Raw genomic sequence first — 18,338 nt, 5'->3', positions numbered from 1 at the left:
CTTTAGTTTTATGTGGGATACTTGTGTGCATATACATTCAGTTTGATTTGCAAAGACCCTAGGTATGCATTAAAAATTAACAAGGCTAAATAAAAAATAATAGTTTACAGTAGAAAGAAAACAAAAATAGAGTAGCAAACTACATAAAGATGGTAATTTATAATAGCACAAACACAAATATAAGAATTGAACTAGAAAGTTGTATTTTTAAACAAAACATATGCATTCAAATAACCAATGGGCCCCAGAAACAGTAATGAACACTGCACTATGATAGGGAAGTTTGTATAACTCCCCTCACCTTAAAGCAGCGGTCCCCAACCTTTTTGGCACCAGGGACTGGTTCCTTGGAAAACAACCTGGCAATGGGTGGCGGTGGGAAAGTGGTACACAGGGACTGGGTGGGGGGATGGTTTCGGGATGAAATTGCTCCACCTCAGATCACCAGATATTCATTAGATTCTCATAAGGACCGTGCAACCTAGATCCCTCAGATGTGCATTCACCATAGGGTTGATCTGACCGGAAGTGGAGCTCAGGCAGCAATGCTCGCTGGCCTACCACTCACCTCCTGCTCTGTGACCCAGCTCCTAAGAGACCATGGGCTGGGCCGGTGATGGTCTGTGGCCTGGAAGCTGGGGACCCCTGCCTTAAAGGAATGAGACTAATACAATTACAAGCAAAACCAAATTAAATTAAATAACTTACAAAAAAAATAGTGCAGGTAACTTCTCCATTTTCCTTAGTTTTTCAACTAGAAGCGGAAACATCGTGATCATGTTTTCTGGACTCAAATCTGCTTCAGGACTAAGATTCTGAAGTACCATTCTGGCCTGTAGCAGTGAATACAAAACAATTTTAAGTTCTGCATGAGAAATAAATTACTGCTTTCTGCTAAAATATTTTCTTAGTTGTCTAATGTATGTTTTTGGGTTTTTTTAAATAGTCCTATGAAAGTACATTATAAAATTAGGCAAAGAACCATCAAAGAAACATACAAATCAATATGCCAGAGAACAAAAAACTGGCAGTGATATATACACACACACACATATGCAATTTAACCTGCAATTTTTAAGGCGATACAAATCAGGAATAGAAGGATTTTTCAGCAAATAATGCTGGTTTCACTATGACAGGAGGGCAAGTGTGAATCAGTTTCTACATTATGTCAAAAAATCACATCCAAATATATTTTCAAGGTTTGTAAATGACAAAATAGCTAGAAGAAAATGTAACTCAATTATATTATGTTTTTGAATGGTAGTAGATTAAGGTATTACAGAAAAAAAAAATCCAATGAGAAAAGTCTAATATATGTCATTCCTCAATCTGCGCCAATAAATCAAATTTCAAAATATGAATACTATCAAGTTATTAAAACAAATATTTGTAACTTATATAATTCCAGGAAAAGTTTCAATACCCAAATAGTTCCTACAACTTGAAATAATAATAAGAAAAGAACAGTAAACTCCAAGTCAAAAAAGAAAGAGGAGTAAAACATTCTTCTCAGAAACTATTACTGTGAGTTCAGTCTCTCTACTGTTAAAGTATCAACAATATCATCTCTTTGGATAGAGAACTTTCTGTTCTTATCGGCTATGCCATTTAGAAGAAACCAGTATCCTCTGGCACATGGTTCAGAAGACACTGAGGATAAGACAAAGACCAGTTTACTTTCTCTTTTTATTCTATCTCAGAATCACTAGACTTCATGTTCAACTTAAAATTTTAAAATAAAAATTGAGGATTAAAAAAATCAGAAAATGGTATTAACTGAATGATATAACTCAAGAAAACAATATAAATATAGTTTGGCCAAAAAGTGTATGAAAATTACCTCCTCTATGTTGCCATTTTTAATCCAACTTGTTAATTCTGACTTTAGACTCTCTTCATATTTTCTAGCATCCATCTTTTTAATGACTAATTTATTGTTAAAATGAATGAAGTTTTCTGGGCACAGTTCCTGGAAAACAAATATTACAAAATTGGGTACAATCATGCAAGAAAATCCAAAAAGTAATTCTCAATTATATACCTCTTTAACAGCCTTACAAGTTTCTTGAGCGTAGAGATGGTTAAACTTTTTATCTCCACATGGCTTCTAATGCATAACATTACTAGGATGGATGAGCTCTTCAGAAGACAGGATACAAAGCAAAACAAAGTTGAAGATGAAAACAAATGGCAATTGGGAATTAGAAGGGAAGCAAGTGTAATAAAAAGAAATATGAATCTAAGAAGTAAAAAGATTGAAATATAATAGTGTTCGAGAAGTTGAAAAGATTTAAAAAAAGAAATATTCTCAGGAATTAAAATACAAATTAAAACCCATTAAAAAACAAACAGATAATGTTAGAAATATGAGAAGAAGCACTTTTATTTTAGGAAGAGTCAACTAATAATTTTAAAAATTAGATTCAAGTGATTAGAAAGGGTGAGAGTTTGTCAATGTTATCATCCTCTATAATAGGATTAATTAAATCATTATTATTTACCTGGGCCCGGGGCCAACTTTTCCAAATTTGAAACATGGCGTCATATAGCTGGATACTTTCTCGAGGTGAAAGGGTAAGATCAGGAGGGAATCCATACCTTTCAATCTGTTTAAAATAAAATTAAAATTCTTACTCTTTATTTTATTTTATGTCTTATCCTTTGCCTCTCAGTCACTATCATAACCCAAAGACACTGAAACGCAAAAAACTAAAATGTTCAAATGCTGATAGGTGCTAAATGCTAACAAAATACTATCTACACAGGTCACTGAATCACTAAAGAGGGAAAAAAGCCAAAAGCCCACCAAAAATGTTTAATATTACTTCCAAGATCTTTTCATTGTGCTAATTTTCTATGAAATGACTTCATAATTGAAATGAGAGCAATGGGAAGCTGAAAGGTTTGTGGACTCAGTTTAGACAATATATAACCTCTACCTTACAGCTAACACCAAAATTGATGTAATTAAGAATGTGATTCTTTAAGTGTACCAAGCCAGGCTAAAACGGGAAAATCTTATTTGCTTACGTTTCAAGATAAGAACTGGGTCAACTTCAAGATAAAGGCTCTCAAACCACCTTGGAGACTCCAAGAAACTTCTCCCAAAGGTCACTGACAGGTCTGCTCTAAGTCTTCTTAATAATGTACGCCATTCATTTTTTCCACAAATGTTTTTAAGTGGAAATAAAAAATTCCTGTTCTCAAAAAGTTTCACTGTAGTACTTTCTACTGGTTTCAATCACTAGTGCTACAAATCATTTGCATGTAAAAACATACTCTCTAAGATGTTAATAGGAATGTAGTATAGACTGAATGCTTGTCTTCCCCCAAAACTTACACATTGAAACCAAATCCCCAATGTGATGGTATCTGGAGGCAAATCCTTTGGGAAATGATTAGATCATGAAGGAAGAACCCTCATGAATGGGATTAATGCTGTTACAAAAGAGACCACAGAGATCTCCCCTGTCCCTTCTGCCATGTGAGGGCACAGCAAGAAGACAGCTATCTATGAACCAGAAAGCAGGCCCTCACAAGACACCAAATCTCCCAGTGCCTAGACCCTGGACTTCCCAGCCTCCAGAATTCTGAAAAATAAATCTTTGTTTCTAAAGCCTCTCAATTTGTGATATTTTTGTCATAGAAGCCTACTGAATGGGCTAAGACAGTATTCTTCAAAAAAGAAAAAGGAGGGAGAAATGATATGTATTGTATCAAATAGGATTCTTTGGGGTTTCTCACTGGAAATGTTAAATCTCAAAGAAGTAAATATAGCATGCAAATTTATCCAAAATAATTTGACAATAGGGCACTTGTTTTTGTAAATAGCTATTAATAGATTTTAAAATTCAGGTTTCAAATTTCAGGGCTAAAAAAGCCACTCCAAACACAACACTGTTGAAACAAACTGGAGATGAAGTTTGGTAGAATGGAAAGTACAGGAGAGTTTGATTCAGAAGGTCTGGTTCTAATTGCACCTATAAATGCTGGTTCCTCATCCGTAATATAGGAATGAAAATACAATATTTTTACTTCCATCCTAAAGACTGCAGTGAGAGCAAACAAAATCAACATATGTTCTTCAAACCTTTAAAACTATAGAACATAAAACAATTCCCGGAATCATCATTTAACATCTCAGTTGGAGCACTGAAAGATAGCTAAATGCTAAGGACAATATTATGTCAACATACTAAATAGAACAAAACACCTATTATTTTGTAATGTTGGCATCTTGCTCTCTTGTTAGGTATTATTTGAAAGTGGTTACTTACTCTACCTAACTAAAATAAAAACATACAATAAATCTAAGATTTATTATAATGTCAAAATATAAATCTTCTGTTTTTGGTTGCTAGAATGCTTATGAGTTCTTAAGTCTCTTAGCCTTTTAGAGACGTCTGAGTTTCCTCATTTCTAAAATGAAGGATAATTCTGCCTGTGACATAGATTTTTTTATGAGAATTATATTAGATAACATATGTAACAGGCCCAGTAAAATGCTTGGCATATGATTAATGACACAGCCATCAATATGATTGATTAATTATCCCTTATAGTTCTTAATTTTTTAAATCAGTTTAACAGTCCTATGCCTAAATACTGGGGATTCAATTCAGTTGTTCTCTACTACATAGTGACTAATGATCCTGCAAAAGTTGAGTGAGTCTAGGCAGAAAATGAAGAGAAATAAAAGGTCATAGATTTGTACCATTCTTTATTTATAAACACAATAGTATTATACCAGGGCACTATTTTTGTAAACCACATTGTCCCTAATGTCATAGGTGAGGGTAGGCATTGATCTATGCTGAGCAGAAAGAGATAGATAGCAGTTCTTTCAAGGACTTCCTGGGGCTGATAGCTCTCCAGGAGTCAGCAGCTGTTCCTGTGTGGCATGAAAATTGGGCCAAAGGCCAAATACACTGTCCTTAGCCAGAAACAAGCCATGTATGGATTGAAGGCGATCCCTCACCATGGTTGGATTCAGACCAGCTCACTCATCCTGCCCCACTCCTGAAATCATTTTTATACTACAACTATAGAGGAAAGGACCCAGGTGGATGGCCCTTCTTATGTTGCCACAGTTTATTATGTTTTTTCTTGCTACTCCATTTTTTTCATATTAATCTGAAATGGACTACACAAGACCAGGAATTATTTACTCAGTTGAAAGGCCTCCTTGGTTTTTATCACTGCTACTTTAGGATATGTCCAAATAAACACATGCTATACACACAGCTGTCAAAATAGACTTACTAATACCTAAGTCTTTATGTTTATCCTGCATTCCTGCCACAAAAGTCTAGACATCTTAAGAAGACTCATACAACAGCTTGGCCTTTGCAGAAGTCATCTGGGGTCACAGCACACTGTAGCAGTTCTACTGCTTTCCAGTTACTCCATTAATAGCTACTGAAAATAGAGGAAAGGCACTTGGACCAAAATGACAATTTCAGCAAGTACTCCAAACCACTATACGCATTGCTGCTTAAAGATAACTTGCCTTGAACCATCCTACACAGAATAATTTTTAAATACTATACTGTTTTTAAAATGCGAGGTAATGATGAAAATGTCAGATAACTCCTGGATATCATAAAGGAAAGAAGGGACGGAAGGAGGGAAGGAGGGAGGGAGGGAGGGAGGGAAGGGAAGGGAAAGGAAGAGAAGGGAAGGGAAAGAGAAAAAAACATAGAATAAGGTGCCTTTTATTCTTACATGTGGGTTATCATCCATATTCTAGGTTTGGGGTATGAGTTAAGTCACAGGAATATTGTCCATATTTTAGGTTTATTTAGAATTTGGATTGGGTCATTGTCACACAAGAGATAAGTTTCCAAAACAAAATTCTATTAGAAAATTACTATCAGCCAGCTTGCTTTTAGAAGCCAACTTGTTGGAGATTGCATCATGACCCCACTATTTACTTAATGAAAGAACACTGAGTTAGTTAAGTTCTCTATGCCTCACTTTCCTCATTGTAAAGTGGGACTAGTATTAAGACATCTATCATAAGATTGTTGTCATGGTTAAGAGAGTTTAAAAATGTAGAATTTTTAGAACACGAAGTAAGTGTTCAATTTAGGTTGGCTGTTCTTATTGAACATACACTTAGTACCTTTTATATACATAGTAGTTTGTTAGGAAACAAAGGACATAAAATTTATCTTCAAAGAGTTATTCTAGTAAGTAAGACTATATGCATGTAAATGACTTAAGCAGTAACCTCATCATGACTGGTGTCATATTAGAAACACAGACAAGGTATTATGGAGAGAAGAAAGATTACATCTAGCTAAGAAAGTTAGAGAAGATATTGGAAAAGGTTTCACATTAGAAGAATTATGGAAGATGAACAGGGTCTGGACAACTGGTAGTTGTCATCTGGGTTGAGATATTCCAAGAGCAATACATAGCATGACGGCTGCCAGGAAAGATATCCCTAGTGGATGAATGGAAAGGACGCTGGGGCCAGGTCATAGACGACCTCAGCTGTCAAGCTAAGGAGGTATGCATTTAGCTTTTTCCAAAAGAACGCCAAAAGAGACTTGAAAAGATCAAAATTATCTTTAAAGAAAGTTGAGAGTTATGTTTGATTATATTCATGTCAAATTATGTTGACTTTTGTGCTCTAAAAATTTTACATATTTTGCCTTCTTTAATCACCACAACAGTCTTATGATGGATGTCCTATTATGTTTAATATGACAGAATTTGGAATATATTTAAGGTTTTAGAAGGAAGACAAAACTATTGACATCACTTTGAAAGCCAAAGGAAGTTTAAATGGGCCATTTATGGGAGTAGGATGAGACAGGAAGAGAACTGTGCAAGAAAAATTAAGAAATCTTTCCCCACTCACACCCCGGTGTCCCAGCTGAAATCTTCCTAAGACCTCCACCTTACTGGCTCACCACCAAAAAGGCATGTCATGATTGCTACATTAGCAAGAATGTCTTTTACCTGATTTTTCTATGTACTAGGGATTGTATACATATAATTGTATGGCTGCACTGTGAGAAGAATCAGTGTCAGAGGGGTAGACAGACAGACATGGGCGCTGAGAAGAAGAAAAATTGGCAAAGAAAACATCTGAGAATAAATAAAATTAGCTAAAAATTCAGGTCAAATTTGTAGTGGTTTTTAATCTTTGTGTATTCAGGCATTGTTGAAGAACCAATGAGAATTAGAAAGAATACTCTCGTTATTTTTTAAATTAAGGTTAAAGTATCAGTTTCTGTAATTCTGTAATTCTATAATTCTGATAAATATCAATTAGGCAGCATTTATTTATAATATATACAAATATTTTATATTACTCAGGACAAATATGGCTAAAATACTACTTACATGATCTGTGGTTAGTGCAGCACATGGGTGAAAATGATCAAAATGAATGTCATCATGTTTTATTGAACACACATGCTTCTCTAGATCATTGTACCTCTCTCCATAGAGCACTAAAAATGAAGAACAAGAATTTCCACATCAATGGAAATGTAATCACTGAAATAAATTTAAAGTAAAAGGCATCAAGATCAAGATAATGGTAGATTTTTAAAAAATAAAGTAAAAGGCAAACTTTATAGAAATATATCAAACATACCAAGTCTAACTTTATATGACTGTTTTACTTGCCGGTAGTCTTTGGGAAAGCCGGCATGATGACCCACATGTCTTTTAGAAGCAGTATTATTTTCAATTATTTTGTCTTCTTGTTTCCAGTACCATTTTACCGATTGTAGCCACCTTAAAAAATAAATGTATATATTATTTAGGCAGAACATGGAACTACTTCCTGTGAAATTAAGTAGTTTAAGTAAAGACAGTTTCATGTTCCTTATAAATTATACTTGGGAGAATAGACTCAGAAGCCAGACTACTTGAAATTAAATCCCAACCTTCCTACTAATAGCTGTGTCTCCTGGTTGAATAACTTCATCTTTCTGTACCTAGTTTTCCATATTTTAAAATGAAAATATGGTAGTAATATTAGAATTGTGACTATTTAATAGTAGTAATGGAAGTGAGCATAAATCATAAGGGTTGCTGGGCACTTAAAATAAATTACTACACGTAAAGCACTTAGAACAGTACTGGGCACATAGGAGGTATTATAGGATTGTTATCAGTAAATAAGTAAATATTTTAAAGTAAAAAAAAATTACTAGTAGTAGGCAAAAATCAAGCCCAATGACAAGATAAAATGGGGCTTTCAACTAATAAGAATTTGTTATCTTTCTAAATATCTCAACGAAGTGGGAAAATGGACCACAGGACCCGTGGCTGAGTGTGTTATTATATAATTTTATTTTTTATTTCTTGGTGAAGGACGATAAAAGAAACAAAAATACATCTTTTCTGATGAATAATTTTCAGGATGGGGGAAATTTCCTACTCAATTGCAGATCTGGGTGGGGAAGTCCTTGATTTTTCTGTATAGAGGGTGGCTTTCCTCAGCAATGGCCAGGAGGTGTAGAGAGATGCAGTTTCTTGAAGATCCAGAAATAAACTATTAAATTCACTAGAAAATTATGAAACTCCTCAGAACCCATTGAGAAATTATGAAATTCAAACATTCAAAATAGACAAACACTCTGTCCAAATTGGAACTTAATGCCTACTCGGTGAGATGTTCAGGATTACTTATGGTAGCTGAAAGGGCCAAAAAGGGACATCGGATCATGACAAGGAGATGTTCCCAGATTTCTGCTCCAATTTCTCCACCAAGACAATGAACCTATTACAGAAAAAAAAAAATCTCAACTGAAAAGTTGATTTAAAAATAGCAAATGAAAGTAAGACATGGAGTCTTGAAATTGTCATGCCTGCCTTCCCATCACCTTTAAGTGACCATGCCAAGTTTAAAGAAATATTAAAAATCCCCACAACCAATTCACCAACAATTCTGCTTTACTTTACTTTCAAAAATTTCTTTCAACTCAATGCATTTCTCTTCACATCTACCGCCAACCTAGCTACTCTCATATCTCAGCAGCGCTACCATAATATCCACTTGACTACTATACTAGCCTCCCTATCTGCCCTTAAATTCTTCACATCACAGCCAAAATAAAAACGCTGGCTGGGTACAGTGGCTCATGCCTGCAATCCCAGCACTTTGAGAGGCCGAGGCGGGCGGATCACGAGGTCAGGAGATTGAGACCAGGCTGGCTAACATGTTGAAACCCCATCTCTACTAAAAATACAAAAAAGATTAGCCGGGCATGGTGGGGGGTGCCTGTAGTCCCAGCTACTCAGGAGGCTGAGGCAGGAGAATGGCGTGAACCCGGGAGGCGGAACTTGTAGTGAGCTGAGATGGTACCACTGCGCTCCTGCCTGGGCAACAGAGTGAGACTCTGTCTCAAAAACAAAAAAAAGTTTAAAAAGATATCAAGTCATGTCACTAAATAAATTGCTTTAATATCTTCCCTTTGCATGTGAAAAAAAATATAAACTCCTTAATGGGATGTATAATGTCTGGCATCATTTGGCCACCGCTGCCTCTCTGGCTTTATTTCAATCCATTGTCTCCACCTTTACTATGGTCCAGAAAGAATGACCTTTTCTTTATTCCTTGAACTCACCCTTCCTACCCAAGAGCTTTCACGTATATTATTCCCTCTGCTTAAATTACTCTTACCCTCTCTTATTCACACGGTAGAGTTCAGCTCAATGCCACTCCATAAAACAGACTTTTCTGACCACCTATTCCAGAGTTGCCTCCTCCTGACACCCTACCATGACTGCAGTCATGGCAAGCTGCTCTCTCCCTTCACAGTTTGTACCAACGTGAGCTGGCATCATCATTTGTGAGCTCACTTGTTTATTTCCTCTTTCTTGATGAAACTGCTGTCAGCTCCAGTGTCTAATAGATAAGGCATTAAGTAAACTGTAACCTTAGACCTGAATATTCTATTCCTAGCCACTGACACAAAACCTAACACTGAGCAAGCACTCCTTAAATATCTGCTGAGTAAATGAATGGATGAGCAAATCAAACTAGATCTAGAAAAGAGTCTCAATTGTAGTCTTCATTTAACAGATTAAAGTATGACACCTGGCAAGCAACTGGAAAAGACTTACTATCAAAGTCAAATTATCTATCTATTAGAATACGCATACCCACTGCCCATTTGGGCTCGTCCTGGTGAGATAAAATACCACTCCATCAAATATTGACCTTATGCTTTGCCCTAGATAGCACTTTTCCCTGATTCTGCCAGTAGACGTTAGCCTTTAAAACCTTTCGGTTTTATCCCTTACACAAAATTCGAAAAACTAAAATAGCCAAAGTCGTATCATCATATCACTTCAGAGTTTTGAGATGAGATTTTAATTCAAAGTTCTAGATTGCATAGACAAAGTTGTTGGATTTTTGAAAACAATAATATTCAAGACCTTCATGATGAAATATGAGATTAACCAAAAGTAAATATAATAAATCAGTATCAAACAAATCCAAAGCACAGCCTGTTTGGTAGTTCCAAGTTTATAGCAAGGAAAAGGTAAGTTACAGAGATTTGTTAAACGTTTCTCCTTTGAATGTAAAATTCCACAGAGCCAAAGAATGTATCTTCCTATTGTGTTTTAAATCTCTTTATCTCTTTTAATAAATATTCCCCCTTTTTTTCTTTCTTTTCTTTTTTTTTTTTTTTTTTTTTGAGATGGAGTTTCACTCTGGTACCCAGGCTGGAGTGCAGTGGCACGATCTCGGCTCACTACAACCTCCACCTCCCAGGTTCAAGAGGTTCTCCTGCCTCAGCCTCCTGAGTAGCTGAGATTATAGGCACCTGACACCACTCCCAGCTAATTTTTGTATTTTTAGTAGAGATGGGGTTTCACCATGTTGGCCAGGCTGGCTTCAAACTCCTGACCTCAGGCAATCCGCCTGCCTCGGCTTCCCACGGTGCTGGGATTACAGGTGTGAGCCACTGCACCTGACCAATAAACGTTTCTAATAATGCTGCAATATAGCTTTGCAAAGTATCTTCCATTTGCCCCAATAAATCGCTATAAATCTACATTGTTTTTTATCCTGCTGTCTCTTCCCAGGGAAGCTGACCTATAGGCACTTCGTCAAAAGGACTCTTATGATTTCTGGTTCCACTGGGTTTGGCCTATGGAGGGCCTTGGCCACAGATCAGAAGAAGCAGGGAGACTGAGACTGAGGTCATTTTTCCATTGGCTCCTTTCCTGCAAAGCTACCTTGAATCAGCTATGTTCCTTACGATATGGTCAACTCAATTGGAATCTCGTTTTGAGTTTCCATAAATGTTTCCACGTCTTGCTCCTTTAAGCCTAGGGGTAAACTACTAGCTTTAGATTACTGCACTAACCCTTATGGATTCCCTCACATACACCTTTGAAAAATACCCTTCTTGAATTATTGTATTTCAAGAGTGTCATTTAATTTTCTCTTGGGATCACGACTGATAAAACTTATGTAACTGACATCATTGTTAGAGTCAAAAATTATTTACTTTAGAGGTCAAAGATTGGATTGAAATCTCTGTCCAGGAGAACTTGTACCAGAATGGTTGAATTCTATTTTCCCTGAAACAGTTGTCAGTGAAAGATTCCACTCCTATACAGAACTCTGTAGGGTGCATCATTTTACCCTATTGAGTCACAACACGAAAAGGGAGCCAAAAAACTGTAATTCCCAGGAAAAATCACCCAGGAAAAAAAAAAAAAAAAAAAAAAAAGGGAGGCCTTCTCAATCTGAACTCCATCTAAGGGGATAGATGTCCTGAAACACCAAATATCTTCATTGCTATGCAAATGTGCACTAGGAAATTAAGCAAAGAAAGAACACCAAACCTACCTCATCAAATATAACATATCTGATCTTTTTCACCCAGTTTTGGCGATGAGGAGCAAGCAGCAGAATTTCAAAGCAGGCAGGCACTGTAATAAGTACCTACAAAGAATAATATGGTGTGAAGTAACATTTTGAGCACTTACCATGTGTAGACATAGTTACACGAATATGTGAGATAGACTTCTGAGTCCTGAATGTACCTGCTGATAATTGGCATATAACACTGCTTCTGAGAATTCAGGGTTTCATCAAAACTGTGCCATATTCATTGGAACCATATTAAACTGAAATTTTGGTAGGTCAAAAATGGTAGAAAATCAGATTTGAAGTTTACATCCTGGTTTATGAGCATTCAGAGTTTAAAAATAGAAACTATTCATTGTCACAAGTTTGATTCTTTAAAATCTGACACTGACATAGTTTGGATTGAAAGTTGTTATTAAGAATCAGCTAGTGTGAAAAGAGCAGGGAAGCAGGAATGAGCAGAGGAGGAAGCCTAACTGCAAGGCAGGCCTGATGGAGCCTCTGCCAACCTAGCTTGGAGTTCTGGAGTAAGCACTGCTGTCAGAGTTGTTCCACATCGAGTCACAACAGCCTGCTGTTTGTACTTCTACTTAGCTCAGTTGCAGGGTATAGACTGTGGAGGCAGAACTGGGGGAGCGGAGCTGATAGCTGGCATCTATCTTAACCACACTCCCCACATCAAGTCCTTCTTTGAAAGGCAATCTGGGTAGAACATCTGCATGTCTACCATGCAATCTTCTACAATCATGTGTTCATTCTCATTTAGTCTTAATTGTTGATCTATGAGTTCAGAGGGGAGAAAACTGTCTATGATTTAGCACCAGGTATACGATCCATAATACAATTTCTAAATCATGAGTATCCTTAATAGATACTTACGAAGAAAAAGTAATTGATTTAAAATTGAGATTTTTTAGTTTTCTATAACACAGCATTTTCAGATCATTCTGAATCCCTTTACAAACCAAGACGATGCAATAAAACATAAATGAAATCAGAAATCCAAAGGTCAGTATCCTTAGAGAAAGATGAGTTCTAGTTCTCACTCTTTGAAATGTAACATTACATTTTCTCTAAAAGTATTTTGTCTTTCATAAATTCAAGGAAATTATTTTCACAAGCCTTGTGAAGATGCTGAATTTCTAGTCAAAGAGACACACAAGTACAGTTATATAATTTGATAACACATTTATTAATTAAAATACCCTACCTGACAGTTTAAGGCGTCATGACGATACTCCCTAGTGAAAACACCACAGAGAGCTTCACCACTTGGCAGATTTTTCATAAAACGATTCTGAACAGTTGCTGCCACTTGATTAACAAGGGCCTGATTGACAAAGAAAAAGATCCATTAGTCACATAATAGAGAGAGGTGAAATATCAGAGGACAACAAGAACTGTTTAAAAGTGTGTCCTACTTTCAGTGCAGAAAGCTTACTAACCCCTTTCATCAACCCACCACTCTAAACACCCTAACATATTCTCTTTGCGATAGTTGACTCAGCATACGAACCTCACTGATAAACCTCAACCTAAAGTAAAATGAAATTTAAAAAGTATTCATCAGAAGCAAAAACAGAAAATGTTGCTTATGCATCAGAAAAAAATTGTGTCTCCTATATTTGGTGACTTTCCCCTGATGTCTAAAGTTTGCATATGTATATGTTATTTTATGTATATGTTTGTGTGTGTGTGTATGTATGTGTATGTGTATATGTATGTTATTTTAGCTTCAGACACTGGAACTAGAAAATGCAGGTTAAAAAATAAAGTGAACTAGATCTACCATGTGACCACATTCATCATTTTTGAAGAGTAGGTTCAGGAATGAAAGAGAATATTACAGTCACTCGAGCACTACCTTTGTGGGAGCAACGTACACGACCACCCCGTCATCGCTCTCCTTCAGCACTTTCTCCATGCAGTAGTAGGAGGCATAGGTTTTGCCTGAGGATGTTGGGGCAACAATCACTGCAGACTCATTCTTATCCACAACATCAAGGAGCTCTCGCTGCAGGGTCCAGAGTACCATTCGCGTCAAGAAAGTGAACCATATGTTACCAAAACAAAGACAGTATATTAATAGACTTCCAATACAGTTTTCTGAACCTCAAAGGATCAATAGGTACATCTGAAGGTCTCATGCCATTCTCTCAGAAGAGATCATTTTTATGCTTTTAAACATCTGTAAGGTGGGTTTCATGTGTGAAAAATGGAGAGGATGTCGAACAAAAGATCTTATTGAGAAAATATCTTGTAATTATTTGCTATTCAGTAAGTGCGGCTGAGAAACTAAGTTCTAAGAAAGAGAAAATATGTATATTACTGATGGTGAAAAAAATAGCTGAGGAGAAGAAACATCAAATATTCTTAATTTTGCTACTGATCTTCTACTTTCTACATAGAAGAATGCCAGGATGAGAGAGCTCCACCCCTTCAGCCGAAGAATGTTGACTACTCAAAGAATGATAATAAGTCTATGTAATGGGTTGAAGGTGGGAAAACAACTCAAAACCCCAACCGGTCCACTCCTGGCCACACCTCAGAGTGAAATGGGCATCAGAAAAGTTACAATGTGAATGAAATTAATGGAGAGCATTACTGTCTCTTGTCCTGCACTGAAGTAGGAACCGGTCTTCTTATTCATGAAAAGGCGGCATGCATTTTTTAACCTACCCCACCATCATAAGAAAGATTCTGAAGGGGGCAGTCTATTAGACTGAAGCTATAAAATTGCATTTCTGTAGGTAAACATGTTCAATTTATCAGCAAGTTTGTATGGTTCAATGCATGTAGAAATGCATCCTTTTCCTCTAAATTTTATATCCATCAATATTAATTTTATATACATTTTTAGAATAGCTACTATGGTGACAGATGCAATGTGTAAATATCTAAACAATTGTCCCTACTATTTAAACTATCCAGATTTCTCTATGCACATTTATATATTTACATATGAAATCCTATTGACACAGGGAAAACCTGGAGGCTGCTCCATGATGATACAGCTGGATGACACTGAGATAACATCAGAGCTAAACATATGAATCCATTAATGTACCTCCAAGGAAATGGTCTATATAATAAAAGAAAATCTCACTTTCTTTAAATGGGGAAAAAATGTCCACATTTGACATTTTAAATAACAAGGTATCTTTAAATGACATCAACAAGTTCATACCAAATATAATAAGTAGAGGCACAATAATGAGAAACCTCTGAGATCACATATAATAAAAAAAAATACAGTAATTTTTGTTTCATTTGCAGTATTACCTGCCATGTGTCGGGAATAAAATCCTGGACCCTGGGATCTGGGTCTTTTCTCTCATCTCGTATCAAATAATGGCCCATGTATTGCAGTTGGAACCGAGCTGGCCCGATGCCAACTGAATATTTATTCCTTTTCTTCACTTTTACATCATTTTCTGCATCCTGCATTATTTTAAAATTCCATTTTGAAAATGAAATTGAATTAGAATATCATTTAAATAAGTAAAACATTACTGAGCACTTTCTATGTGAAAAGCATTTTACCTCCTTTTAAATTTAAATTTTTTAAATCGTCTTAACTAGAAAAAATTAGTAGATATCAAGATTTTCAGATATATATCATGATATTTGTAGCTACAACCTGATATATTTAAAGACAATTGAATAATCACACTATAGTTTTGAGATGTTTTGCTAGAATTAAGTATACGGTTAGTTTTAAGGATCTGCAGAGATAATGTGGCATTTAATGTTTGTCCAGGTAAGCATTTGTACAAATTTTCTAATTATGCATTACTTCAAGATTGGGCAGTTGGATTGCTACTAATAATAGTATTTTCAGTAAAAAAAAAAAAAAAAAATCTGGAAGAGATGACTATATTTGCAAAACACTTTATGTATAACTAGTTATTACCCTGTTGAAATTGAGCTATTCCGATAATATTACCTGAGTTGGATGTAAAGAATTTGCCAACTCATCAAATCCTAAATACTTAAGGCATCTGGCTATGAGTTGCCGATCATCTTCTTGTAAAAGTTCTGAGTATTTTTCCATCAAGGAGTGGATCCTTTTCATCATTTGAACAGCTATACTTAAATCTTTCGTGGTTTTACCTTGGTAAAGAATAAACAATAAAATTGTTATAAAGACCATCAAAAACAATTCATCTGATTATCCAAGATTAATCATCTAGATGACTTCACTATCTTACTTGGCATTAGTGGAGGTTTTGGAGTAGAAAGGGCCAAATAAAGTAAAATTGAAGTTCAACTATCCACACTTCATCATCTCCGTGGATTATTGAGACACAGCCACATCAGTGTTGGGAAAAAATATATAGTTCATAATAGAAATAAGATCAAAGAAGCTCAAGTTTGTAAAAATTTAGGAAGAATAACAAATATTTATATTTTATTTTCATATTTGCTCTACTGTGTTCAAAGAAAAATATCTTTATGACTTGAAATGTCTGGTTAAAACCTTGACAACATTTATTGAGTCCTATGGTTGACCACAGATAAGCATTTGGTATAATCATTGGAGGCCTTCAATTCAATCCACCTCTTCCAACTGTCACATTCTAGATGTTGCTAATCTCTCTCCAATGCTTTATATTCATTCATATCCTTTTTGTTCCTCTGTTCTGCTAATTATTTCATACTTATTATGTCAGGGTTTCTTCTAATCAATCATTTATATTTCACCTATTTAATAATATTAACTAACACCTACTGAATACAGTAAGAGGCTACAAAGGAAATGTAATACAGTTCATACTGATTGTTATGCACTATTATTCTAAGTGAGCAGTTCACTTAGAAAAACAATGCATAACACTTAATCATTCCCAATTAAGCAGCAGAAACAACAGGTCGGGGGGGGGTCAGGGTGTTGGAGAGAACATGGAGGTCAGGTGTTAAATGGATCAAAGTGTGGAGATGGCTCAAAACTGACAGATCAACTAGGATTGCTCAGAAGAGCTGTCAGTTTGGAGGTATTATGGAACAAGATCATTTCACTTGCTGTGAGTTTACACATCTTGATGTGATCCCATTTCAGCTGTATCTTCCTCTTTCTGCCTCTTCTTTTCTCTTTTACTACCTGTTATGGACATTGTAAAGTAGAGCACATGGTACCCACAACAGCTTTGGAAGAACTCAGTGTGCCAGGGAAGCATGAATACAGTGTTACCCAAAAAGGAAATGTTTACTCATTGGTCTCAAAGGTGAATGACAGATTCTTCCTGGGTGTCTCATCGTTTTTGTTGGTTCCCTTAACCATGTCCCCAACTTTATAAGTTGTTCTTTTTGCACCTGTCTTTGAAGGTGCTTATGAATGTGCTATATATTTGCCCTTTGGACCCTCTCTGAGATTTCATTACTCATTGATAAAATACAAAATTTTCCTTTTATTGGTGGTGTCAGGGATCTAAGCTAAACTGTGGTTCAAAATTATTAAATGAAAAATTCCACAAATACATAATTCATATGTTTTTAAATTGCACACCATTTTGAGTTGTGTGATGAAATATCGCACCGTCTCACTTTGTCCTGCTCAGGACATGAATCCTTCCTTTGTCCCCCATGTTCACACTGTAGATACCATGTTCCATTAGTTACTTAATAGCCACCTGATGATCAGATTGACTGCACTGATGCCTCAGTGTTGGTGTTCAATAATCCTTCTTTATTAAAATGGCCCCAAACTGCAAAATAAGTGATGTTGGCAATTCAGACGTGCCAAAAAAGAAGCCATAAAGTGCTTTAAGTGAAAACATGAAAGTTCTTGACTTAATAAGTAAAGAAAAACTCACATGCTGAGGTTGCTAAGATCTACACTCAGAACAATCTTTTATCCATTAAGTTGTGAAGAAGAAAAAAGAAATCTGTGCTATTTTTTCTGTTGCACCTCAAATGGCAAAAGTTTTCGCCACAGTGTTTGATAAGCACTTAGTTAAGATAGAAGGTGGAAGGCATAAATAGAAAATATTTTCCAGGTGATGGAAACATGTTGCACCTGAAAGCATTGAATCTGTATGAAGACTTCAGCAAGGCATCCTCCAAAACGAGTGACAATGACCCATTTTCTTCAAATATAGGATGGTTAAACAAATTTGGGAATAGGTTTCGACTGAGAAGTGCAAAAAAATACTGAAGAGGGCCAGGTGCAGTGGCTTATGCTTATAAACCCAGCAATTTGAAAAGCCAAGGTGGGCGGATCATGAGGTCAAGAGATCAATGATCCTGGCCAACATGCCAACATGGTGAAATCCTATCTGTAGTAAAAATACAAAAATTAGTTGGGCATGGTGGCATGTGCATGTAGTTCCAGCTACTCGGGAGGCTGAGGCAGCAGAATCGCTTGAACCCAGGAGGCGGAGGTTGCAGTGAGCCAAGATCGTGCCACTGCACTCCAGTCTGGTCCCGACAGAGCAAGGCTCCGTCTCAAAAACAAAACAAAACAAAACAAAACAAAACAAAA

At 36.1% G+C, this 18,338-nt stretch overlaps 1 protein-coding gene across 9 annotated transcripts in view; it reads right to left on the bottom strand.

The window, feature by feature from the left end:
• The window catches only part of DDX60 (DExD/H-box helicase 60), a 145,119-nt gene that overhangs the window by 85,235 nt on the left and 41,546 nt on the right, over window positions 1–18,338 (bottom strand). For all 9 annotated transcript variants that reach the window (XM_023228678.2, XM_023228685.2, XM_023228650.2 and 6 more), the window contains 11 exons: window positions 15,804–15,970; window positions 15,140–15,298; window positions 13,722–13,871; window positions 13,068–13,187; window positions 11,837–11,932; window positions 8,634–8,749; window positions 7,616–7,758; window positions 7,360–7,469; window positions 2,505–2,609; window positions 1,844–1,972; window positions 709–833 (listed from right to left, as the gene is read on the bottom strand). In XM_023228678.2, coding sequence (XP_023084446.2) covers window positions 709–833; window positions 1,844–1,972; window positions 2,505–2,609; window positions 7,360–7,469; window positions 7,616–7,758; window positions 8,634–8,749; window positions 11,837–11,932; window positions 13,068–13,187; window positions 13,722–13,871; window positions 15,140–15,298; window positions 15,804–15,970 — 1,420 coding nt within the window. The remainder of the gene's footprint in view (window positions 1–708; window positions 834–1,843; window positions 1,973–2,504; window positions 2,610–7,359; window positions 7,470–7,615; window positions 7,759–8,633; window positions 8,750–11,836; window positions 11,933–13,067; window positions 13,188–13,721; window positions 13,872–15,139; window positions 15,299–15,803; window positions 15,971–18,338) is intronic.

The sequence above is a fragment of the Piliocolobus tephrosceles genome, chromosome 3 (genome assembly GCF_002776525.5).
Source record: "Piliocolobus tephrosceles isolate RC106 chromosome 3, ASM277652v3, whole genome shotgun sequence".
NCBI lineage: Eukaryota > Metazoa > Chordata > Mammalia > Primates > Cercopithecidae > Piliocolobus > Piliocolobus tephrosceles.
This window is presented reverse-complemented; position numbering and strand designations above follow the sequence as displayed.